The following is a 25825-nucleotide window of genomic DNA, read 5'->3' on the forward strand; positions in this document are numbered from 1 at the left end:
GGAACAAGAGGCTGCCTGGAGGGAAACAGCAGCATTCCCAGAAGGATTTGTGTTGGCTGAGGTGCAGCCTTTGGATTTTTATAGAAGGCATAATATCTTAGAAGCTGCCCCAAACTCAATGTCAGATATAACCCTTGAACAGCATCACTGCAAATTCCAAATGCCACATGTTCAAGATGAGGGCTGCATTGTTTCAAAGGAGCTGCCTTGCTTCCTTGTGTTTGTCCAAGCACGACTGTGCTTTCAAAAAAAAAAAACTTTGTAGAGAGGTTGTTTTGGAGGGTTTGTTTGTCTGCTTAAAATGAAGCTTCTGGTTAAGAATAGTGCAGTAAAAATATAGTTATGTTTGGGCTGCTAACAGCCCCAAAGCAGAGCAGCCCTTCCAAGCAGTGTCTTCTCATGCTGATGTGGACTCTGACTTTCCACCACTGAGTGGGAGCTTTGCCATCCAACAGAGCAAGTTATGGCAAACATGTGAAGATCAGGACCCAGAGTTTAAGTACTGCTCACAACAACTGGAGGATAACTCAGTACCCTGTCAGTACACATTGTGAAACTCCGTGTCGAGGAGGAAGTGATCTACAGCAGGGGGGGAGAAAAACAGAAGAACCCTAAACAAATGCGCTGACAGAGAATGAACATTGCCTTTTGTACACAAGGCTGGGAGTAACATCAGAGTACAGGGGGGCATCCACACAGGGGGAGACCTTCCAGGATGGTAAGTACCTTTGTCCTCATCTTGAGAGAGCTGGGGGGTGGCCATGGAGAGATGAATGCACCTTGTTCATCTGAGGAGCTTCAGACAGCTCCTGGGGAGGATTTGGTACAGTGAAAAATCACATTCTTGTGTTTGAAATTCAAAGACTGACACAATTTGTTGCTGGTGGAGAAAAGAAGTACCAAGAGGTATTTTGGAGGCAAGGAGAAAGCAACCTTAATGTTACAAACAGCAGTGTCCTGTGGGTACTCAGCAGAGTGGCATTAGCTGGTGCCCCAGCCTGTGCAGCAATGCTAAGTAGTGCTTATATTTATTGCTCTTATTTTTATATTTATTATATAAATATGAAAATATATTTATTGCTCTCGGATGAACTTCATTCAGTCATTGAAACTGGCGGCTGGTAGAGCCCTGAAAGCTTCAAGGGAGCTGTAGTTAATTGCTGACCTGCTACATTATTATTCTTACAAATTCTGGATGTGTCTGTGATGTTTCCCTTCTTGAAAATTAAACAGTTTTAGAGCAGTTCTCACAACTTCTGTACAGCAGGTGGGACTTCAACCCATCACCACCCAAAAACATCAGGAAGGGCTTTGTTTGAACAAAATGGTAGATGATTCTACCACAGCGCATACAAAATCTGTTCGCCTTCATATTTTAAGAAAAACACTGCTTTTGGAAGACATTTTGTAACTGTTGCTGAAAAAGAGAAGCGAAACAAGTTGTTTCTGGTAAGCTTCATCCATCGAGGCCATCACGTGGCTCTCATAGCGCTGACACCTGCAGTTTCTTACCAAGATACTGCCTGGGTCACCAGATGGGGCTTCGGGAGACAGAGGGACAAGGGAGACAGAGGGACAAGGGAGACAGAGGGACAAGGGAGACAGAGGGACACCGTTCAGCTCCAGTTCTGTGATGAGAAGCACTCGTGGTGGCTGTTTGTTCCTGGCCAGCCCAGCTGACTGGGACCGCTGTGCCAAAGGCACAAGCTGTGCAGTGTGACCTGCAGCCTCAGCGGGCTCTCCTGGCCCAGCCTGGAGGGCTGCTGCTGTCTGTCAGATGCTTTTCATCTCCTCCTTTAAAACACCTCTGCCTTTCTTTCTACCCAACTCTTTCACATCTTCACTCTTGCTCTCTTTTCCTCCCACTAAGATTTCGGGGTTGGAATTAGACCACTTCCTCTCATGTGTGTTGCTGTCACACACCTTTCTCTGTGTGGTGGGTTATATCCCCCATCTGCTTGTGCTGTCAGCTCTTTGGGGTAAGACAGTGGGTCTTTATTTTGTGCTGAAAACATGAACTGGGATTTCAGAGCTATGGGAATGGCCAACTGTCCTCCACTGCTGGCAGCCGCTCCATTTCTCCAGGGCTGGGAGAATGGATGTTTACCTGCCAGCATTTGTAACTATTTCTAGTGGGAGGGCTTGCAGCTGAGCCTGGGGCAGCAAAAGGAAGTGACAGTGAAAAGTGTGAGTAAAACTGCTTTGGGAAGTGGGCCCTGCTACAGTGATTGCAGCTGATAGCAACAAACACGTCCTGAAATGCAAAAAGGGCTTTCTTCTATGCAGTTCCAGCATGCTTTTAAGCAGGAGTGTTTGTACCTTGTCATCCCTCCCCACCTTTTCCATCTTTGTCATTCTCTCTGTTTGCTGTTTGATCCCAGGCCCCCCTTTCCACATCCCTCTCTGCATTCCCCAGGTCTGTTTCAGACCCTCCTCCCTTGTCTTCCTGTCCATCCTCCACCTCTTTGGTTCAGCCCCACCAGTTCCTGTGGCCTGAGGAAGCCTTTGGGGCTGTGTCCAACCCCTGCCTGTTCCCTGCAGCCACAGCATCCATACAGAAAGGAGGAGTGGGCAGGAGCTGGAGGCAGCAGGGAATCTGTAGGGACGTGCTGCTTTGCTGCTGGGGGAGGGCAGACACTGTGAGCCCACCCAGTTCAGGTGACAGCAGCTGTGAACACAGGGCAAGATGGATGGGACAAGTCTGGCAGGATCCTTCCTGCATAAACCTTGTTTGAGTGTGGCCACCCACAGAAAGCTCCACATCCAGAACCACTGCAGTAGGTTCCTCCTCCAGGCCACAAAAGCTCAGGGGTCAGGAGCAGGCATTCAGGGACTGGACAGGTGGAGGTATCATCTGATGGCACCTTCTGAGATCTGCTCCATCCACCCCAGGATCTGCTTCTTGCTTCTGAGAATGAAAAGTGTCATCAGGCTCCCGTGGGGTAAATTCACCTCTGCCAATGCAGGGATGATTCATGACCCACTGGGCATGTGTCAGGTTTTTGAGGAGGTAAAACAGGAAAGTGCCAACTCCCCCTGTCTGGCCATCTGCTGTCATATTGGCATATTTTAGTATTTGCTCTTATGGTTGCCTCTGCTGGTGGTAACAAAAGATTGGAGAAATACTGCCTGAGAAGGAAAAGAAGATAATTTATTTTCTACAGTCATGACTGCAACAAGGGAGTTTGTATTTCAGCCTTGTCCATGTCCCCTTAACAGAGCCACTTCTGGAACAGACACTGGCATTGAAGACAAGAGGCACAGGAAGAGAGCAGAAGCCTGACAGAGTCACATGCAGGATGAGGCTGATGCTCTGCACACTATCACCCACTGCTTCTGCATTTAATTACTGCTTGTTGGCAAATAGGTTTGCTTGCAACAGGATGGAAGTGGGTGTTGAAGGATGGCTGGAAGAGGCAGTGATGCAGTTGTTTACACATTAATTACTGCAGGGATTTTTGTGTGTAGAGAGCACTGGGGGGAAACAGTGGGGACACATCTCTCTGTCACTTTGGAATCTGTTAATGTCACTCAAGACCCATAATACAGGAGGATGATGCACAGACCCATACTCAAATCTCAGAGCTCTGTGTAAAGCAGTGGCAGTAAGCTGCACTTTTTGTCTGTAATTGGCTGTACACAAATGTTGTCATAAAGCTTTATTTTTCCCCTTGCATACATTTCTGTTTTTCAGATTGTGAAAAAAGCATTAAAAACATCCCTGATGTTTGATGAGTCCTCCAACATGAAATTAGGCGTGAACAATGAAAAAGACGTCAAAACGGTAATTATTGGGATGCACCACATTTGCTTACAAGGGCTGAGATTGTGCTGACATTTTTGAAAAGGAATAACAAGTTGAGAATTATTTTATTGGCCATTTTAGAAAACTGTGTAGGTTTCAATCCCATTTGTAAACAAATGAGTGACAAAACCCTCATTGATTTATCCGGTAGACTGATCAAACCTTGCCCAGAGGGAGTAATGTGGAGATAAATCCTGCAGCTCTCTCTGGCTCAGGGCAAGGAAACCACACTCATACAAACAGCCTCACTTCCACCCCGGCACAGCATTTATTCACATATTCATTTGTTCATTTATTCAGATGTCCAGAGTACCTGGACATCACAGTGTGTAGCATGGTGACAGCCATGATGTGACTTCAACATAGATTTCTTACCTTAGAAATGTCTTCTAAAACCTAAGTCTTGCTAATGTGTTCATGTGATAAAATGTGGAACTGTTGAAAATAGGTGAGTTTTTTTTTTGTGGTAAGGTGGAGAACAAGCCAGAGGGCAAAAAATTAAGTAGGTATCCTAAAGATGATTATTTTATTCAAATCACTGCCTGAAATCTATGTCAGCACTGTAGATTTTGAGAAAAGCAGAGAAGGATAAAAGCAAGAAGCTTTATCCACACAGAAACTGAAACAGAAACTTTCAGAGGCAAGTGGTTTCTGTGTGGTTTTCCCATGTGCCCTTTTGGGAGCTCAGATTTATGGCTGCAGCCTCACGACCACCCCCAGACTCAATTCTCCTGCCTGGGAGCTCAGAAGCTCAGCTCTGAAGTCCATGGTGCCTATCACAGGCTGGTGGATGGTTCCAACTCCCACACATTGCCATGGGGAGCCAGCCATGACAATTACTGGGGGGAAATAGATCAGCATGTGTGGCTGGTTGTCTTTTCCTGCTCGGTAAGAGCAGCATTCAGAGCCTGGTGCTAAAATTTTCAGCACGTGAGTGGCTGGACTGCAGATCTGAAGCTACCATGTAGCCAGGCTACTTTTCTTTTTCCATCTACGTTCAGGAAAAAAATTGAAAGTGCAGCAAAAGGGAAATGAAACTAACTCACCACACTAAAATGACATGGGAATACTGTGCACATGGATAAATGAGATTTGTGTAGTTTCAATTAAGGGAGGTTTAAGACAAAACGGAACGTGTTCAGAAACCACAAAATGTCTTTTTGCCTCTGACACTTTCTGAACTGTTTTTTCTCCCCTGACAACACAAACTTCCTTTCTATGGTAATGCTTGGCTTAATCCCACAGCTAATCTTGTGTTAGAAATTTCCCTATTTTGATTTTGGTATAAATTTTGTTGAACATCCATTGGTCCTGTGCTAAAATAAAGCTAATCAATGTCAAATTAATCACAAAATTTGGGAAAAAACCAAGGGATTGATATGTTGGCACAAAAAAATTAAACCAATAAATGAAACTAAAATCACAGTCTTCACGTAAACCAACACAAATCCATTTCCAAATTTTCTTTTTTCCCCCCCAGTTGCACTTTATTTGATCATATCTCCTTCCCAGAGTGTTTGTTCCACTTGATCCTCTGATTTCAAGTTATTCCTCACTTTCAGTGCCTGCTCCCAAGAACACTCTCTGGCAGTAGCTGCAAGCACATCTCCCATTCAAAGACTGTGATTTATTCACCTGCACAGGTAGTCATCCATTAGCTGGTGCATCAATGCCTTGGTGATCACTTAAATCTTCTCCTCTGTGGGTTCTGTTCTAGTTTCAAATCTTAGGGGCCATTCTGGCTCTTGGTCTTGTCCTGATGGCTTTTTACTTCCTGAGTATGGACAGCACAGTTGGTGGTAACGGAGAAGAAGCAGCAGTTGTCAGCATTTACAGAAATGTGGAGGAGGAAGGACTGTACAGGGATCTCCCAGAGGAAGAAGGGCTCTATGGAGATCTCCCAAGAGCCACAATAACTGAGGAGGGCACCAACAGATGCAATGACTCCTGCAGGTGAGTCAGGTTAGATGGCACATGGAGAAGTCATCACCAGAGGGAGAAATAGTTACAGGACTGATTACATCAGCATGGGTTTTATTCTCTTCCCACTGTATCATAAGTGATGAAGCACCACTAATTTGGGAGGAGTGCTAATTTGGGGGTGCTGTTTAGGCACTGGGTAATTGGCAGCTGCCTGCTGTGAGGGGCAGTAGGGGCAGTGTCACAGCTCTGCTCCCAGTCCTGAGCTTGTATGTTCATCCCACATCTTAGGCAGGGCAAAATAAAAAGCTCAGAATGGCTACTGAGAAACCATTCTGCTGAATTTGGGAGGTCACTGTACAACAATATAAGCCTGGCTATAAAAACGAGGGGTAGAGAGCACTGCCAGCCTGTTTGTCCAGCTCATCTTGTTTGCTGTGGAGGTTGACACCCAGCATGGCCAAGTGTGCAGCCTGACAGGTGCTTGGTGTCCTGTTGGGGTCACAGTCACCTGCTTCACAACACAAAATTGCCATTGCAGCTTTGAACTTGTGGAAAATGTTCCTTACGACTTACCCTTCGAGATAAACAGCACTGCAGCCAAACCCTTGTACCAAGCCTGGACAAGACTGCTTGATCTAGCCCAGGAAAAAGTGCACGTGGCTTCTTACTATTGGTCTCTCACTGGGAAGGATATTGGTGTCAATGACTCCTCTTCCAAGCAGGTAAGGTAAAATCAGCAGCAAGCACGTCTGTGGTTGTTTTTCCTCGTGTCCATGTGGGAGAGGACAGGCTGGCAGTGTGGTCTGTCTCCCAGAGATATTGCTTAACTCCTCCTGCAAATCTGGGAGGGTTTTCATGCTGTTCTGAAGCAACACTCCAGCTTTCCTTCTTTAGTCAAGTTAGGCTGAAATAAGTGAAATTTCTGACCTTCCTTGTGCTGGGGTTCTTCAAAGGAAGTACCCATTAGTAACACTGCCCTTGCCTATCTCTTACTACACCTTCTGTAACAAAATATAAAAAATAACAATTCACCACACAGGGTGAAGATATTCTGCAGAGGTTTGAGAGGTTACTGGCAGAGAATGTCTCTTTGTATATTGCAGCAAGCTCACCAACTCTGGCTACAAAATCAAGGGACCTTGAGCTTTTAGAGGAAAAAGGTAATCATTTCCCTTCAGTGATCCACTCACAGCTTCTGTATTGCAAAAAGGCATCTGTGGGAAACCTGGTCTTCAAGGCCTGTTCTGATGTAGTGCTTAAATGGATTCACAGGACAAGCACCATCTGCTCACTAGTTCATGCTTTCTCTCTGTGTTGCCATGCTCTTTAGGATCTTCTGAAAGTTCACATTTTGCATATTGTCTTTTCAAGTTACTGTGTTCCCAGGAATGAGCGCTTGTGAATTTTGGTAGTTGTTACTGCCTGCAAGAGTCAGACATGCAGATGTGTTCTGGCTGTTGAGGAACCATCTCCATGCTGTACGTAAACTCTTTTTTGCCCTCTCCATCTTTCTTCAGGGGCTCATGTGAAAAAGATTGACTTTGGACGTTTGACAAGAGGAGTGTTGCATAGCAAATTCTGGATAGTAGACATGAAACACATATATATTGGTAGTGCAAACATGGACTGGAGATCTTTATCTCAGGTAATTTCTGCTGCTGCGTATTCAGAAATCTGGAGAAAATTCACATCCTAGCAGATAACAGAGAAAAATCATAATGATGTAAAATATTTGCAGAGCAGAAGAAACAGCAAAGAAACCTGATGGCATTACATTGAAAAAGTTCCTTATTGTTGTCTCCTTAATGCAAGGATTTCATACCTCCTTGATGTTTCTCACAGGCAGCTCCTCCAAGCAATACCTCTTCCTTCTTCTCACAGCAGCCAACTGACTCCAGTTCCCCTCTCAACCAACCAACCCACTCTTTTATAGCACTCTTCTTCTTATTGGCTACAGCTGTGGCCTGTTAAAGTCAGGCCTGCTCCTAATCTTTAATAATTAACCCAGCTGCAATTCTTTAGGGGTAAGATTACTTTCTAGACTACCTTTATTTTCTTATATTCTATTCCCCTACAGAAACCCCTGGAGGTGGCTCCTTCTGGGGCTGTGACGCAGCTTGCTCTCTTTGCAGGTGAAAGAGTTTGGTGCTGTGATGTATAACTGCAGCTGCTTGGCCCAAGACCTCTGGAAAACATTTAGTACTTATTGGGATGTTGGATATCCTAATGCTACCATTCCAGTCCCTTGGCCTCTTAATTACTCAACCCACATTAACAAACATCATCCTCTGGAAGTAGAATTTAATGGAATATTGACAAAAACCTATTTTTCTGTAAGTATATTTGAAAATAGCATGACAGGGTGTAAAGTGTTTAAGGATTGAGCAGGAAAGTTTCTTCAGCAGTCCTGCTCAGTTGCTTGTGCTCCAGGTGGATAATAATTTGTTCCTTAGGTTTCTCTGGGATGTTCAAAGGATAGGGATAAACCCAGCATAAGCTGTCAAGTTGTATGGCAGGAACAGTGTGCAGGTCTCTTTTAATCACCTGTAGGCTCAATATATAAATAAGTATCTGACCCAGCAGTGTATGGAAGGCATGAGGAAAGATGGCGATCCATCTTAAGTGCTTTGTGATATTTTAATGAAAAGTAGACAGATCTAAACACAAAGGAGTCTGAGATTAAAAAAAAACCAAAAAAAACAAAAAAACAAAAAAAACGAAAAAAAAAAAAAAAAAAACAAAAAAAACCAAAACAAAACAAAAAAAAAACAACAAAAAAAAAAAAACCAACAAAAAAAAACCATATGATTCCCCTCACTGATCTACATGTTTTCTTCTTCTTTTTTTTACAGGCTTCCCCTCCAGCATTTTGTCCAGAAGGTCGCACCCATGACCTCTATGCCATACTCAGTATCATCAGTCAGGCACAGAAGTTTGTCTATGTTTCTGTTATGGAATATTTCCCTACCAGCCGTTTTATTCAACCAAAAAGGTACAGTTTCAATCCTGAACAAATCAGCTACTTGTACTATTTAAAGAAAAAAAAAAAAATATGATTCCCCTCCTTCTGCAATGAAAATATTCAGAATGGAGAGAGGCTTTGAGACAGCGCCTCTCTGGTACCAAGGGACAGGATGAGAGGAAACAGTCTCAAGTTGTGCCAGGGATTGGATATTAGGAAAAAGAAATTAATGGAAAGGGTTGTCAGGTATTGGAACAGACTACCCAGGGAAGTGGTGGAGCCACCATCCCTGGAAGTGTTTAAAAATTCTGTGGCTATGGCGCTTGAGTACATGGTTTAGTGGTGAACATGGTGCTGCTGCTGGGCTGAGAGTTGCACTTGATGATCTTAAAGGTCTTTTCCAGAACCTGACAATTCCAGGATTCTGTGATTCCAGTCCTGATGCTGCAGGAAGGATGATTACCAATACCTGTGTCCTTTGCTGGTGTTTTGGAACACCCTCCTGTGCTCTACACACAGCAGACAAGCTGTGACATGCCACACTAGGGACAGTCAGATCCAGCGTTCTCCAAAATTCAACACAGCAGCTTTATGAATTGAGAGAGGAAAGGGAACACCAGACATTTATCTGATATCAGATTTTTCAGAGAAAACATTGCTGTGCTCTCCTTTCTTGCTCCCATTTTTCTTTCTTGCTGTCCTTTACTTCTGAAGAGTCTTGACTTCCTGCTCTATTTTCTTGCTTGATGCATTTGACCAATAGTTTAGAGGGTGGTTCTCGACTCTCCTGACCTTTGCAGTGAGAGCTGAAACAGCCTCTAAAAGAAACTTCTGGGTTTTTTTGTTTGTTTGGAGGTTGGTGGTTTTTTTGTTGCTGTTGTTGAGGGGTTTTTTTGGTTGGTGTTTGGGGTTTTTGTTTTGTTTTTAATAATTCCATCTAAGTTCCAGCAGCAGCTTCAGAGATAAGGTGATAGTGGTGATCTGGAGTAATCACAGAATCATAGAATGGTTTGGGCTACAGACCAAATCTCATTCCTCCCCTCCTGTGCCATGGGCAGGGACCCCTTTCACTAGGCCAGGCTGCTCAAAGCCCCATCCAGCCTGGCCTTGAGCCTGAGTGTGGTGAACACTGCCCTGGTCCAGAGACTGCCCAAGGCTCAGCAGAACCGTGCAGCCTCTGCACATGAACCCAAACCAGAGCAGCACAGAAAGTTACACAGTCATGGGGCAGCACTAAGACCCCAAAATCCTCTTAGATATGCTTGAATTGGGATGTCTATGTGCAACCAAGTGCTCTGAATTACCTGCTTACAACATTTCTGAGTTTTCCAACCAGCTAAATAATCTGAGAAAGAAGTTCAAGTGAAAGAATTATGTACAACATCTTGTTGAATAGGGTAACTCTAGGCTGCCATTTAGCCAGAATGATACCATGCATCATGTCCCTCTGCCACAACTGTGTAAAGCCTCTGTTGTTCAGCTGAGGCATAGGTGTGTTAGGGGAAGATTTTAGGATAATAGAGAGATGCAGATAATTCTACTGTCCAAGAAACAAAATCGAGAATAGCCTCTACTTGGAGGATATCTTTAATAAATCCAACACCTCAGAGGATTTTCAGTTTATATGTAATACAATTGAGTCTCTGGGTTTCTCATCTTCTGAGAATCCACTCATCTTTCTGGGAATAAGTTCCCAGAAAGTTTCTTTTCCCCTTTAGGATTGAGTGCATTAATGCTCCTTATTCTTCATCTGAAGGCTTAATCCACAGTTCATGACATCTTGGGCTGATCAGATGCAAACAAGGGTTTGAAAGGCCCAAGGAAAGTGGCACAGGGCCTCGGGCTATCTCCACAGCAACCAGCTGTAGTGCCATGAATTGAAGCTGATTAGTTCAGGTTAGGTTCCTCCAGCAGCTGAGGCAGAAGAAATAAAGCTGCTGTCTAATGCCTGAGTGTTAATCAACTAGAAACTGATATATTTTAAAAATTGAAACCATTCAAAAATTGCATTTCAAATAGCATGATTTTCCAAGCTTTTCAGGATCTGTAAGTCAAGCCTGAGCCTCAGAGCACGTGGCCAGGCCATTGATCGCAATAGGACGATGCACGGGGGAGGATCAGAGAATTCAGGCCTTTGTACACAAGACCAAAAGGATTAAGTTAGGCAAATTAATTCATCATTGCTCATGGGACTGTGAGCAAATGCTGGACCTCTCTCTGTATCAGCCCTCTAGACTAAACATGCCCCTCTCCCTCTGTGCAGCATTTGTTAGGATACACGCAATGAAAGTGCCACATGGGTGTTTGGAGTTACCAGCCCTGGGATGCACATTGTCCAGCTCTTAGGGTTGTGTAGCTGGGTGAAGGATGTTAAAAATGTCCCCCATAGCTACAGCCAACACAAGTGTCAGGAAAATGGATTTGCACAGCTGTGTCCATTACCTTGGGCACACACAATGAGAACAGGGAGGGATGGAGTCTGCCCATGCTGGCTGATGGCACAGGACCACTGCAGACACTAGAAACAGTCTCCAGGGGCCTGAAAAAGCCATATTCTGCAAAATGGTTCTTAGACTTTCCTCTGGCCTCTGCACTGCCCTTTGTACTGTATGAACTGGCTTTACCCTGGAGTTGCTATTGTTATCTTTAGTTTCCTAAGGAGATAAGCATGGTGGCACCACGCTGTGTGTCTATCTGGGTAGGTGCACTTTACTAAGCTTTAAACTTTTGGATGAATTTCAGCCCAATTTGGCAGGGTCTGGAGGTCTCAAATCATGTTCTGTGAGAAGAACAGACTTGGTAGAAGGCAGAAACCTTGTTTGTACCTCCAGGGAAGCCACAAGTGCTTCACTTACCAGACATCAGAAACCCCATCTGTGCATCATCACTCCTAGTCTCAGTTTAACTTCACAGCTTTCTAGTGAACTGCTTTAAAAAACCATCCCTTTTTGCACACACCTCCCTTTCTGCAGGTACTGGCCAGCCATTGACAATGCCCTGAGACGTGCAGCTTTCAACCACCAAGCGCAGGTCCGGCTCCTGGTCAGCTGCTGGGCCTACACTGACCCAGCCATGCTCCACTACCTGAGGTCCCTGCGCGCCCTCAACAACCCACACGCCCACATCAGTGTCGACGTGGTATGAAAAAGAACCCTGATTTTGGACAGGCAGCTTGAGGATATGGCCCCACACTGATTTCTGAGAATGAGCTGCTGTTTGTGCGTACAAATGTTAGCTTTTAGAGAAGCTGGTTGACTGGTTTTGCAGTGACTGCTTCCTGTTTTTGTAAAAATAAGGCCCAATATATAAAGTTTGAGAAAGTAGCTATTTCGAGCTACTAGTGATTTCAGGTATGTGCCTGGCTGTGGCACGTGAGCCATTATCCAGGCAGCTGCTTTTGCTGAGCACTGTGACAGTAAGAGTTTATATGATAACTTAGTGCTCCTCTCAGAGACCTTTTCCTGCATGGAATATGTTAAATTGGCCTAATTGGTAACAGTTTTATTAAATTGAGAGCTCTGCTGTCTGCCTGTACAGAAAGATCTGTTCTTGAACACTAAATATTGCACACAGGCCATAGGCATTAGGCTGGAATGCATCAGGTGGACTGGGGATGGTGTGGATGCTCCCAACATGATGCAGTAATCACAACAGAGAAATACCACAGAATGAGGAGTTGGTTTCAGGAAAAAAAAATGAAAAGGGAAATGTAGATTTTGGTAAGAGTTAACACAAAAAGTTAGGCATTATATTTGCCTACAGTACCCCTTGTGTCTGTGATCAGCCCATTCTCACACAAAATAAGAGCAGCAATCAGTGGTAAATGCAATCTATTAAACAGCTGCCTAAAACTGCATTTAATTGTCTGCCCTGTAATGATAATAGCTGTGCCACTAATGGAACATTGTGAGGCAAACATTTTCTGTATCTGATCTTAATTGCTTATCCAGTTTTATGTATAGTGGAAGTATTATTTCCTAGTTTTCTTGGATAGGAGTAAAATCTCTTCTGTGGTCTATTCAATGACAGAGTGCAGTATGTTCTCTTTTGTTCTTCCCACACTCTTCTATTCTTTGAAACTATAGAAAACATGCACTGTCCAATCATGACGTCTGTTCCTCACTCTAGTGTTTGTGTTAATATTTTTAATTCCTCTCCCCCCAGAAACTCTTCATTGTTCCTGTTCTCAATCACACAAACATTCCTCATGGGAGAGTGAATCACAACAAGTACATGGTCACTGATAAAGTAGCCTACATCGGTACGTATTCCATTATTCCAAATATTTACAGTATCCCCAGATCTACTGGACTGAGGCTGAGATAGGATCAGCTGCAATACCAAAAATACCTCATTTTGCCATATAAAGCAAAGTCTGTCCTAGGTAAAGAAGTACAGATGTGAAGGGGAGAAAGTAATGTAGGTCAAGTTCAGTAAGAGATTATTTCATATGATTGTGAGCCATTAGGAGCAGAGTGTGACAAGGCTGAGTGCACAGCCTGCGACAAGCACAGCGGGGATTTCACAGCCTGTGTGCTCACAGTGACACAGGGATAGCTGGTGCTGCAGTACATAACATTACAGTGCTTTAATAAAGAGGAACTGCTGGGAGGAATTAATTCCATGCACTGTTTGTTGAACAGAATTCTAGGAAAGGAAATGAGAAAACAGTAATGTCAACTGTGCGCTGTTCCTGAAAGCCAGGATAGTGTTTACATTTCATTCTTTTATTAGGAACCCTCAAAAAAGGAGACGTGAAAGTGCTCTGTCACTGCAGCCAGCTCATCCTCCCAGCAATACACACCAGCAAATAGCCTGATCTTCCAGCTGGCTTGGGGTTTACAGCCCCAGTTGCCTTCAGTACTTTAATAACTTGTTTTATACTTGAAGGCAGATATGCAGATGATTTGTTTTCATGCCTAAGCACCTTCTGGAATTGGTAGATTTTTCTGGCTAAGGCAATCACAAGGGGAAGTGCGTAAGTGATAAAATGTGCATTGTTCACAGTGCTTGATTGTCTGAATTGAGGTAGCTTTGGAGAGAGCCCTAGACATGTCTGCAGCTGGATTTCCAGCTTTGCCTGGTTTAGACGCAGGCTTTGCGTGTCAAGCTCAGAACAGCTCCCGAGGGTTTATTGATCAGGAGTCCAGTTTCTCCTTTTGTTTTCCTTTAACAAGTGAAGAGAATTAAGTAAATTAAAGACTTTTCTTTAAACACTGAAACCCATGTCAAACACTGGCTTTTACTTCTCTTAATACTCAAATATTGCACTTTATTGCCATGTTTATGAGTAGATTTGTGCATTCTGTCACAGGCTGTAATGAATCAGAAGGTTATGAACCTTCAGGGTTGCAGTTAATAGCAAGATTTCAAAACCTGAGGTCTGGCATAAGAAGGAGGTGACCTGATTTTTGCTGCCTCGTTGGTCCTAATGAGATTTGCAGTCATAGAGCAAATCAACAAAGCCCAGAGATCAAACAGAGCACTGGGAAATGAATGTTTTCTAATCAGCTGCTTTTCCATTGCATAGGGACTTCCAATTGGTCAGAAAACTACTTCACTGATACAGCTGGCGTGGGACTAATTATCAAACAGAATTCGACCAACCTGCAAAGAAGGCAACAACCTGTCCAGGAACAGCTGAAAGATCTTTTTGAGCGAGACTGGAATTCCAAATATGCGGTGAATCTGGAAGATGTGCAGGGACAGAAAGACTGTAACTGGGATTAGACCTGAAGTGAATTGAAATGTGCACTTAAAATAGAAACAAAAAAATGTATCTGAATCTTGTTCATGTGCAAATCAAGGAACTCTCTTCTTTTTGTCTTTGTCAGAGAAATCACTTCCTCGTGGCATCCACATTGGTGACATGAGAATTTCTGATAGTTCACTCTACCTGCACAACCACTAGTCAGTGTGTGATTGATTTTTTTGTGTGATTACCTCACTGCAGAGTTAATGAAATGCATACAATGTTGTGTGACAAGCTGTCTGACATTAAAGCAAACATCAGAGACACAGATCATTATTGCCCTGCTATTTTATATTTAGAAACTATATATTTCAACCTAAAAGTTCCGTTAACAGTGTTTGCTTACAAGTATTTAAACATTTTAAAAAAACTCCTGGCCACCTTAACTTTTTAGCCATGTATATGATCACCTACAATAGCAAGGGCAGATTTTTAGAAGCGTTTAGAAATAAGAGATACATGTTGGTTGAAGAAATTAGAGATACCTCTTTCTAAGTGTTGAGGCTAGCTGCTGGAGATAAATGCCTGGGATTTAAACTTTGGGGCCAGTTTCCAGCTTAGCTGCCCTGGAACCTTGAGTGTCTGGGGGTGTTTGGATGTCTGTGTGTCGGTCTTGTGCAGCAAACGGGATGGGGAGCAGGGCAAAGCTGCTACCTGGGTGCTGTTGTGGCTGGGGCGTCCCACCTGCACTGTGGGCAGTGCTTGGAGAGGCTCCTTGCTCCTTCTGGGCTGCCCTGGTGCTGGCCCTAAGCAGTGCTGAGTCTCTGGGCTGCCCTTCCTCCTGCAGTCACTCAGGGGCCACAGCCCTGAGCCACCTGGTGCCTGATACCCGCATCCACCACAGCTCTGCCCGGGGTGACTTCAGAGATAACCCCCATCAGTGTTCCATCTTTTTGTTTCCAGGCTGCTCCATAGCTATCTCTTCAGACATTTCCTTGGAGTATCTTATCCATCATTACAAATACATGTTCTTGTTACTGTGGCAGATTTTCTAAGACATGTAGTTACATGTACAGATATCACTGAAATTTAGGGAGTATTCACATACATGTCAAAATACTGAGGAACATGCAGGTTCTTTTTGTGCTCTCACCCCCTATTTCCTTACTAGAGCTAGCTTGAAAATCTTCCTGAGATGTTACATCTCCAACCAACAAAACAGTTTTCTGTAGAGGAGTGCACTCCTCTAGATGGCACTCCAAGCTCTGTTTTCTGTTGGGCAGGGATAGCTATTGCAGGAGGAGGAAGAAAACTTCCTTCTCTTCTGTTTGGGAGCTTAAATCTGACAGTGCTGGATTAGATGTTCAGTGGGACAGAGTTTCTGGACAAGGTGGCAGAATTGTTCTTATGGTCATATAAGCCTCAGGTGGGTTAAGGTTTGGCTTATAAAAGAAAAATTGAGTCTTAGGAGAGTGCTCTTCTATTTTCTCTACTGACTTCACTGTTGGTTTTCCTCTACATATGGGAAGGGGTGGGGGTTTACAATTAATACAATGAACTAGATCTAAAAGGAACTTGGGAGTATTTCCCTGCTTTCTTGTGAGACTTTTGAAGCCCATTCATACCTTGATTCTTATTTATTTGTTTTTTATACCTTGATTCTTATTTATTTGTTTTCTATTAGACATGTAAGTTATAACCAGGTTTTAAGTCTCAATTCTTTTCTATTTATGACACAGGGTTATTAATAGTCCATATCCATTCATCTCTCACTTATCTCTTTCATTTAGATTGTGATTTCTCCAAGCTAAGGACTGTACCAAATGTATCCTGGGCCCTCCAGTGGCATTTATTAGCATCATCCTTGGGCAGATTGGCTATTAGAAAAAGGTTCTTCACCCAGAGGGTGGTTGGGCAGTGGAAAGGCTCCCCAGGAAAGCTGTCACATCAAGAAGCATTTGAACTGCACTCTTGGAGATGTGGTATGACTCTTGGGGTTGTACTGTGTAGAGCCAGGAGCTGGACCTTGTGAGTCCCTTCTGACTCAGGCTACTCTGTACTTTTCTAGTCTGACTGTAGGCTGTTCAGATTTTTGCCAGTATTGGTTCATTCATGTGTAGAAAAAGTCACTGTTTTGGCTCTTGAGTATGCATACTCTCCTCTGATCAGCTCATCTCAGGTATCTTTGTGATGAGGGAGCACAAGGTGTGAGAACTGGCTCTGCTTTACTGCAGTGGCTTTCAGGAGGAGCTGCTGCACTGCTTGCCCCTCTGGAAGCTCTTGGTTTGGTGCAGTGCCTTGTGGCTACAGTGCACAGCAATGCAGGTGACAGCAAGACAGAACCCAGCTGGCTTCAGGTGTTATGAGTATTGACATGACCAAAAAGTCACCTTGGACACCAGCTTGTTCCAAAAGCTTTAGTATTATCTGTTCACATTTTTTCCTGCCATTACCCAGGATTTTCCTTTTCCAGTTGTTACAGATGAAAGATACCTTTGCTGCTTTAATCCAGGTACTGAGAAAACATTTCATCTACCATTTATGCCATATCAGGGTACACTTAATTTCTTGACAGTCATGATATTTCCATGATCCTTAGAGGATAGCTCTTAGGCCATGGGCACTGACTCACAGACCTCTGCCCTTTAGTTGCAGGGTGGATTGTGGTGGTGCAGCTTCCTGAAGAGGGGAAGTGGAGGGAGGTGCCAGGTCCTTCTTCTTGGTATCCAGTGTTAGGATGTGTGGGAATAGTTCAAAGTTGCATCAGTGAAGGTTCAAACTTGACACTAGGAAACATTTCCTTACAAGAGAGAGGTCAAACACTAAATCAGACTTGTCCTGAGAAATGTTCAATGCCACAAGCCTGTCAGTGTTCACGAGGCATTTGGACAATGCCCTTAATAACCTCAATGTTTTTTCGATGTTTTGCTCATCCCGTAAGTGGTCAAGCAATTGGACTGAATGATCATTGTGGGCCCCTTTCAATTAACTATTCTATTATGTTCTGTTCTAGTCTAAATATCTTTAAAGTGAAACAGGATTTGATCAGATATAAGGAAAAACTCTTTACTGTGATGCTGCTGAGGCCCTGGCACAGGTTGCCCAGAGCAGCTGTGGCTGCCCCATCCCTGGCAGTGTTCAAGGCCAGGCTGGATGGGGCTCTGAGCAAGCTGGGCCAGTGGAAGGTGTCCCTGCCCATTGCAGGGGGTTAGATGGATGATCTTTTAAGTTCCTTCCGTCCCCTTAACATTCTGTGATAAGAAGAAGAGAAGAAATGAAGAACATCTTAATCTACAGATGGTTAGACAGCAAAGTGCACTTCACTTACAAGCCATTTCCTAAGTGTTTTTGCGGTGTCTGCTTTCCTGTACTAAGAAGAACATGGAGAAATATGAGAAAACTACTATAATGAAGCATGTCTGCACTTGTCATTCTGGAGAGAGGATCTTGTGAGTGAAGTGGTGATCGCAGCCATCTTGGCTAAAGAAGCCACAAAGAAATTGAGTTTAAAATCTCGACAGGAGGAAAAGGGACAGCAAAACTTCAACTCTGGACAGGAGGAGAGCTGACTTCAGGTTGCTCAGGAAACTAGTGAGTAAAGTCTCCTGGGAAAATGTTTTTGTATTTGAGGGGATTGTCCTGCTCTGCTCTGTGCTGGGGCAGCCTTGCCTGGAGTCCCGTGACCAGTTTTGGGTGCCACAATAAAAAAAAAGGACATTAGAGAGCATCCAAAGGAGGCCACAGGGATGATGAAGGGTCTGGAGGGGAAACTGTATGAGGAGTGGCTGAAGTCACTTGGTCTGTCCAGCCTGGAGGAGACTGAGGGGACAGCTCAGTGTGGCCTTCAAATCCTCATGAGGGGAAGCAGAGGGACAGGTGCCAACCTCTTCATTTTTGTGGCCAGTGAAAAGACCAGAGAAAATGGCTGGAGCTGAGTCATGAGGGATTTAGGATGGATGTTAGGAAAAGGTTTTTCACCCAAAGGGTGTTTGAGCACTGGGACAGACTCCCCAGGGCAGCAGTCACAGCCCCAAGCCTGACAGAGTTCAAGCAGCCTTTGGACAATGCTCTCACACACATGGTGGGAGTCTTGGGGTGTCCTATGCAGGGCCAGGAGTGGGATTCAAGGATCCTGACAGGTTCCTTCCGACTCAACATATTCTATGATTCAACTTTGAGTGAAAAGTCTCCATTATCCTTACATTCAGGAACTGTGCTGTCATTAAGCATCCACCTCAGCAGACAGTGGATTACTTTTAACTTTTGCAAATTAAGCTGGGATTTTCCTAATCAGAAATGTCAGTAACTCATGCTACTCAAGTTATTATTCATATAGTGAGTTTATTGTGAATTAAGAATACAGACAGTGTTTTAATGGTACATGTGAAGGCTGTCACATACACACCCTGGTTTTCATTGTGCACTTGAGAGAAGCGTTAATATAAAAAAAGGAGCAAATAATTATATACACCTCCTTTCCCAGAAAATCTCTGAAGCAATTCCACCAGTGTGGCAGATCATTCTAAGCATTTACCTATCCCATAAGTATATACATTAAAATTTATTTATCCACATTTGAATAATATTCTTTGTAAGCATGTTTTATTCTGGTATCTTACAAATATGATTTAGTTACATGTTTTTTGGTCTTTAAATTATTCTGTTGGTTTTTGCTGTTCTTTTTTTTTAAATTATTGTAAGACTAAATATTACCTGCCACAATAATAAAAAAATGAAAAGAGAGGAAGAGGCAAAGCATTAGTCTCTCTACACTACTATTTAATTTTTATTTTATATTTAAAATGTTTGTGGAATATACATACTACCTTAGCTGAAATAAAGAAAAAATATTTTAATAACAAAGCAAAAGTAGATCAGAAAGTTCCAAAATCTAAACAGGTAAGTATAGTTCTCATAATACTAGTTTAGAGCCCATTCTGGAAATAATCTGTAATCTAAATATAACTGGTGTGTTTTGAGAAGCCTCTTTAACAAGTCTTTTGGTATCATTGAGCCTTTCAATGATTTACTTTCATGGTTCTGGTATCTACTCAGACTTTGCTCAACCTATGGGCTCATCTGCACCTGTCATAATTGTTGCCCTTGGGGTAGATATGAAGAAATCATTATTTTTATTAGTGTACAATCTAGTACATCCATGTACTTGAAAAATTGTTCAAGTATTTTCATGAATACCAACCTTGGCTTTTAATTTTCAGTTAGCAGAAAATTAGGAAAACATTCTCTTCTGTGGATGATTTTGTTTTCATTGAGGACTGAGGACTGAGAAAATACAACCTTCATTTGGCTGTATCTCCAACAATATTAGATTTACTATCTTTTTCTTCCTCCAACAAGATCAGTTCAGTTCTTGCTGAAGATGTCACAATAGATGAGGCCCCGTCAGTTTCAGCTTTTTCACCTTCTCCTATTTCTTTAGGTGATAAGCTTTCTTGTGCATCAAAAAACACATCTGGCTTATCTGTTGGGCTATCTTCATCTGAGAGTCTCCCCTCTTTATGACCCACCTCTTCTTTGTCAACAGACTTAGCCTTTTTGGAAGGAGAGGTGAAACCAAGCTTGGGGAATCTAAACCATCCAGCTTTTTCAGCCTGCTTAGAGGAATCATCTGATGTGTCAGCAGGTTTCACATCTTCTGGAACTGATTTTTTTATTTCTGCTTTTGCATCTGTGCTTGTTTCATCCCCAGGAGATGAAAAGCCAATACTTGGAAGCCAAAATTTAAATCTTCCAGGAGATCTTTTACTATCAGTCTTTTCTTTCTCATTGGTTATGTCTTTTTCTTCACCTTCCACTGCTTCAACTACATCTTCATCTTCAGAGAGAGGAGCTGCAATTATTCCCTCTGGTGATTTATCAGGAAAACTCTCTTCAAGTTTACTGGAACCCTTTACTTCAGCAGCAGATGTTTTTAACTTTGACAAACTTACTTTTCCTCTAGATTCTTCAGACCCACTGTGTGGTTTGTCAGATAGTTTAAGCTCAGCACTGCCACTTCCCTGTGCTGCTACTCCAAAGCTTTCACCAGCACCTGTAGGTTTTCTCACTGATGCATCTCCTGTTGGAGATGGCTGCTGGACCTGCACGTCTAAATCACTGTGTGATTCAGGCAACTTGGCCTTGAGCAATGAGAATCCCAAAGTAGCAGTTTTGACCTCTGGTGACAGAATCTCTGATTCTTTCAGTATTTCAGTAGTGTAAATCTCACACCGCTCAATAGCAACATGTTCAGGTTCTACTTTTTCACTTACTTCTTGGCCCTCTATGTAAGACCAATGAACGTCTTGCCCTGCACTTGAAAGGGAGGACTCTATGGTAGCTGTCATTTGGGCTGTTTTAATGTCAGGTTCAGTCAGTGTCATAATTTTGCTTTTTGCTTTTTGAATAACCCCCTCTACAGCTCCTGGTGTTTCTTCGGGGATAGCAGAGCTTGCTTGCAGTTGCACTATTTCAATGTCAGTACTAGATCCCTTTGGATCTGTTACTACTTTTGACAGTAAAACATCAGCTTCAATTGGGGGAGTTCTGAAAGTGAATCTTGGTATTTTTAGTTTGGGAATTCTTACACTTACTTCTGGAATACCTTGTGTTTGGTTCACTGTTTCCCCTGTTATTCTGGCAGTTGCTTCTATATGATCTAGAGCTGGACTTTTCAGGCCAGTCGATCCTTCTGGTTTTTGTAACTGCATTTCTGCTGTGCCTCTTTCACTTTTAGGTGCTGAATCAGCTTCTGACTTAGGCAAATTGGTATCATTTTCAAACCCCTTGATTTCAGAATGCAACATTCCAAACCTTGGAATCTTAAACTTGTATGGTTTTATTTTACTTGTTTCTGCTCTGTCTTCTACTTGCACTTGCACTTCCACTCCTGCAGACGCATCCTTTTCAACACTTTTCACGCAAAATTTCATTTCAGGATCTACTGCAGTAATTTTAACATCTGTCTTCAATGTTGGAACTTCTACCTTTAGATCTTCCAGCTTAGCAGTAACATAAGTACCATCTTCTGATCCTTTTGCTGTAGACCATTCACATGTAGTCCTTTTTAATTGACTTTCTTCACTTTCTTTTCCTGTGATTTTCACCTCCCCCTTTATCTTTCCTTTTTTAATTGCTGCCTCTTTGTTTTGAATATCCAGCTCTTCCTTTGGAAGATTAACATCTATTTTCTTCTGTGTTGCATCCAGAGTAATTTCACCTGATGATGGCTTGCATCCTATCCCTGATGTCTCTAACTTCATGAAACTTTCTACCTTTTGGACATTTATATCCTGTGATTGGCCTTTATGCTCTGGAGACGTCAGAGTACACATAGGAAACCTATGTGTTGAACTCTTGTCTTTGTCAGTTTCTGAAGCACTTGGGTATGATTTAGACAATTCTGCTGCAGACACTGTGATTTCTGAAGTATGTCCTTCAGCACTGCGCTTAACTACGTCTGCGTAAGTTTCAGTTTTTGGAATACTCACTCCACTATCTGTTCTTTCTGTGGATAATGAAATATCTCCTTCAATCTTTGGCAAGCTAACATTAGAACTCTTCACAGAATCTTCTAATTTTTGAATCCCGTCTTTTCCAATAGTAATTTCAGCAACGGCATGTGGTAATGAGAATGTATTTTCAGGAGCACTTGTTTCAGTTTGTACTTTAGCAGAAGGAATAGTTGCCTGAGCTTTTTCCATACTTCTTTCAATATCGGCATCACTTTTCTTTTCCTTTAAGGATGACCTGCCAAATGCAGGTATTCTGAATTTTGGCATTTTAAACCATCCCTGATGTTCTTCAGTCTGAACTTCTTCAGCTTTTATTTCATGTTCTTTTAATTTGATTTCCTTCTCCTCAAGACTCTCACTAACTCCCTCTGTCTTTGGCTTAGACACTGACCTGGTGCTTATGTCTACCTTTGCATCTTCCATGCCACCCATCAGAGCTTGGGGTGTTTTTATCTTACCATCAACTACACCAGGATCTGACATATCAGATATAAGTTCTGATGCTGGAACTCCCACAGCAATGTCAGCAATTTCTTTTGCTGTTCTTAGTTGGGGTAGCTCAGCTTCTATTTTTGGAGAGCTGATCTCTGTCTCTGGGACTTTCCCTTTTGTTCTGGAGATTCCAAACTTTGTCTTCTGGAATTTCGGCATTTTAATCTTCCCTTCAGGACCTTCCAATTTCACTTTTCTTCCATCCACAACTGATGAGCTTTCTGTTAATATATCAGGGCTCTTCAAATCAACTGAAGCTTCTCCTTTGGGGAGCTTAGTACCTGTTTTTTGAATGTTACATTCATTGGTAGAACTTATTTTTAAGTCAACCTGTTGAAAACTCCCCTCTGAGGGAGTCAAAGAAGCATCAATCTTTGCTGAGCTGACTGTTATTTCAGTTTTAGAGGCTTCAGTTTCTACTCTGGAAAACTCCAGAGTATGGACCATAGTGTCAGCCAGTTTTATGCTGATTTGTGCCCCTTCTTCAGTCCCTTCAGGATGACATTTTTCTATATCAGGTATCTTAATACAATCATCACCCTCTATTTCTGTTTTAGGAAGAGTAGCATCAGCTTCAACTTTTTGAGATTTTGGAACCTTGATCTTGGAGAGTGAAATTTTAGGCATGACAAATTGAGGCTTTTTAATTGGACTTTTTTGCTCAACTTTTCCTGCAGATATTTCCAGATCAAGGTCTGGCCCACTACCTTGATCATCAGTTGCAGCTTCTTTCACTTCTGTGTCTATTCTGCTTGACATGACAGCAAGCTTTTGGTCTTCCAAATTTGCTCCAGAATCAGATTTAACATTTGCTTCCTTCTTTGGTGACCAACTGAAGGATGGAAGTTTGAATTTGGGCATTTTGAAATGTCCTTCTTTCTCTTCTCCGTCTCCATCTTGCTTTATTTCCCCCTTGATCTTTACTGCTGCATCTGAATCCTGAATACCACTGTCTGTTTTTGGAAAAGGAATGTCAGCTGATGGGAGGTGAACATCAGCCTCTGATATCTTAATTTTGGCTTCAGGACTGTAAGTCTTTGTTTCTGTGCCACATTCTACCTTCAAGTCTGGTGATTCAACAGCAATGTCAGAGATTTCTACTGTTGCTTTTAGTTGGGGAACCTTGACTTCTGATTTGGATTGGCCAACATCCTTTTCTGACCCTTTCCCTTTAGAAAGTGTAATTCCTACCTTTGGCATTTGGAATTTAGACATTTTTGTTTTCCCTTCAGAACCTTCAGCTTTTATCTCTACATCACCCACAGCAATTTCACTTGATGTTCTTTCAACACTTATGTCAGGACTCTTCACCTCAAGCGAACCTTCGGGTGTCATCTTAATATCTGAGGTGGAGAGGCTGGCATTAGCAGCAGCTGATTTCAGTGTCAGCTCACCTCCTTCACAGGCAGGAACTTTGACCTCGCCTGTAGGCATGCTAATATCCATCTCTATTTTGGGAGCTTTGGCTTCTGGTTTGGAAAATTCTGAAGTTGGGACTGTAACTTTAGGCACTTTTATTCCCAGTCCTGCAACTTCTCCACTACTTCCTTCCTCAGATTTCTGAACAGGAACACCTTCTTTTTCTTGTTTGGGTCCAGAAACATCAGTTTCCACTACAGGCAGAGAGACCTGTACTTTCTGACTCTTAATTTTAGGGAATGAGATCTTTGGCATGGTAAATTGGGACTTCTTGGTTTTGGCCTTTTCACCATCTTGTTCTGTTGTATCAAATTCTTCATGAAGGTATTGATTCTCAGGAGTAGGAAAAGTTAATTCAGATCCCATGTCTCCAGATAAGGTAGAAAAAGTGGGTCCTTCCAGGTGTTCCTCAACATGAGAAGGAGCAATAGCTTCTTTCTTTGGTGACCACCTAAATGAAGGCAGTTTGAATTTTGATGATTTAAATTTGTTTTCTTTCTCCTCAGTACCCTTTTCTCCTGTAACTACTTCCTGTTCTGCCTTGCACTCTAAATCTGGGCCATGGATTTCTGCTTCTAAGTTTGGCAAGGTAACCTCCACTGGTGAGAGATTTGGATCCATTGTTGGTGCATCCAGAACAACTTCAAGTGAAGGCTTATGCAACGTTACACCAAGATGGGCATCAGGGATTTGAACTGGTTTTTCAATATCAAGACCAGTCATATCAGATGTTATCCTTCCCTTGGAAATTTCAGATTCCACGTTGGAACCAATGTCACATTTAGATGCTTTTCCCTTAGATCGAATTCTGAATTTTGGTTTTCGGAATTTAGGAATTTTAACTGTGACCTCTGTGTCAACCAAAGATATTTCAGCAGATGTGGTTTTGCCATCTAGCCTTAAAGCTCCTTGTTCCTCAGATCCATCTTCACTTAAAATTTCAAAATCTGAAAGATTTTCATCAGCAAGAGATGCTATTTTTGATTCCGATTCAGTTAGATTAATTTGGTATTTAGTAAGAGTAATATCCCCCTTTTGTATAGAGGACTGCAGATCAGTTTTAGATGAAGTCACTTCAGATTTAGAGAAACCAATGCTAGGAACTCTGAATTTGGTACTTTTAGATACACTCTCCTCCATAACATCAGAAAAACGTTTAGGTTCAACACTCTCAGAAGGGACCAAAGAAGCTTCGTCTGTTAAAGAATAACAAAGAGTTTCAGAAACAGAAACATCACATCCAGATTGGCTTTGTGTATGAGGTTTGAAAGTTTTAGAAAGAGAAATTTTAGGAATTTTAAATGCAGAAGATTTAGATTTGCCAACTTCCTCCTCTTTAAAAGTAGAAGAATCAAGGGGAAAATCAAACTTGGGCGCCTGGATCTCAGAGTCAGAAAATGTCATGTCCATGACAGCAGTACCCGAGGGCACTCTCATGTGGGGCTCCTTCGGGGTGACATCCACCTCGGCGGCCACGGTGCCCTTGGCCTCTCTGCTGCTGGACCAGCCAAAGGAAGGCATGCCAAACTTGGGCATCTTGAACTTGCCGTCCTTGGTCTTGGTGGCCTCCTTCTCTGGCACTTTGGCTTCTCCTTCAAGGCTAAGGCTGGCTTCGGGGGCCTGCAGGTCGACGCTGGCCTGTGGAAGAGTGACGTCGACGGAGGGCAGGCTGATGTCCACCTTGGGAGCTTTGATGTCAGCTTTGGGCATCTTGAGGGAGGGCTTCTCCAGCTTCACGCCAGTGCCCTCGGTTGAGGCCATCACGGTGGCAGAGGGGAGCTCGACCTCAGCACTGGGCAGGCTGACCTCGGCTGTGGGCACCTCGGCTTTGGGCGAGGACACTGTGAATTTGGGCTTGTCAAATTTGGGCATCTTGAGCTTGCCTTTCAGGCCCGTGCCTTCCAGCCCCAGCTTGCCTTCGGCGGAGGGCACTTTGATGTCTATGTCGGGCGCCTGGAGCTCCAGGGAGCCTTCAACAGAGGGCAGCTTGACATCGGGGGCCGTGACAGTGATGTCGG

General features: G+C 43.0%; 2 protein-coding genes across 3 annotated transcripts in view; one reads left to right on the forward strand and one right to left on the reverse strand.

Annotated features, from left to right (window-relative positions):
* The first annotated feature begins 630 nt into the window (after positions 1–630).
* On the forward strand, positions 631–14828 carry PLD4 (phospholipase D family member 4). Of its 2 annotated transcripts, XM_031066285.1 has the most exons (11): positions 631–718; positions 3695–3784; positions 5523–5758; positions 6267–6450; positions 6768–6888; positions 7246–7373; positions 7861–8061; positions 8581–8720; positions 11663–11828; positions 12855–12951; positions 14221–14828. In XM_031066285.1, the coding sequence occupies exons 1-11, from the start codon at positions 716–718 to the stop codon at positions 14418–14420; spliced, it is 1566 nt and encodes a 521-aa protein (XP_030922145.1). In that variant the 5' UTR covers positions 631–715; the 3' UTR covers positions 14421–14828. The 2 variants fall into 2 exon arrangements, with proteins under 2 accessions (XP_030922145.1, XP_030922146.1); XM_031066286.1 differs by lacking the exon at positions 5523–5758.
* A 3875-nt stretch (positions 14829–18703) lies between these two features.
* Positions 18704–25825, reverse strand: part of AHNAK2 (AHNAK nucleoprotein 2) — a 29256-nt gene continuing 22134 nt past the window's right edge. Inside the window, exon 8 of the mRNA XM_031066192.1 lies at positions 18704–25824. Within this exon, the coding sequence (XP_030922052.1) occupies positions 19683–25824 (6142 nt within the window). The 3' untranslated portion in view covers positions 18704–19682. The remainder of the gene's footprint in view (position 25825) is intronic.

Source organism: Geospiza fortis, unplaced genomic scaffold, assembly GCF_000277835.1.
Source record: "Geospiza fortis unplaced genomic scaffold, GeoFor_1.0 scaffold23, whole genome shotgun sequence".
Lineage (NCBI taxonomy): Eukaryota > Metazoa > Chordata > Aves > Passeriformes > Thraupidae > Geospiza > Geospiza fortis.

Bases quoted from the DNA above. Each gene is read 5' to 3' on its own strand.
- PLD4 (XM_031066285.1), top strand. The intron at 6,889-7,245 runs GTAATCATTTCC...ATCTTTCTTCAG, and splicing joins TGAGCTTTTAGAGGAAAAAG to GGGCTCATGTGAAAAAGATT. The intron at 7,374-7,860 runs GTAATTTCTGCT...CTCTCTTTGCAG, and splicing joins ACTGGAGATCTTTATCTCAG to GTGAAAGAGTTTGGTGCTGT.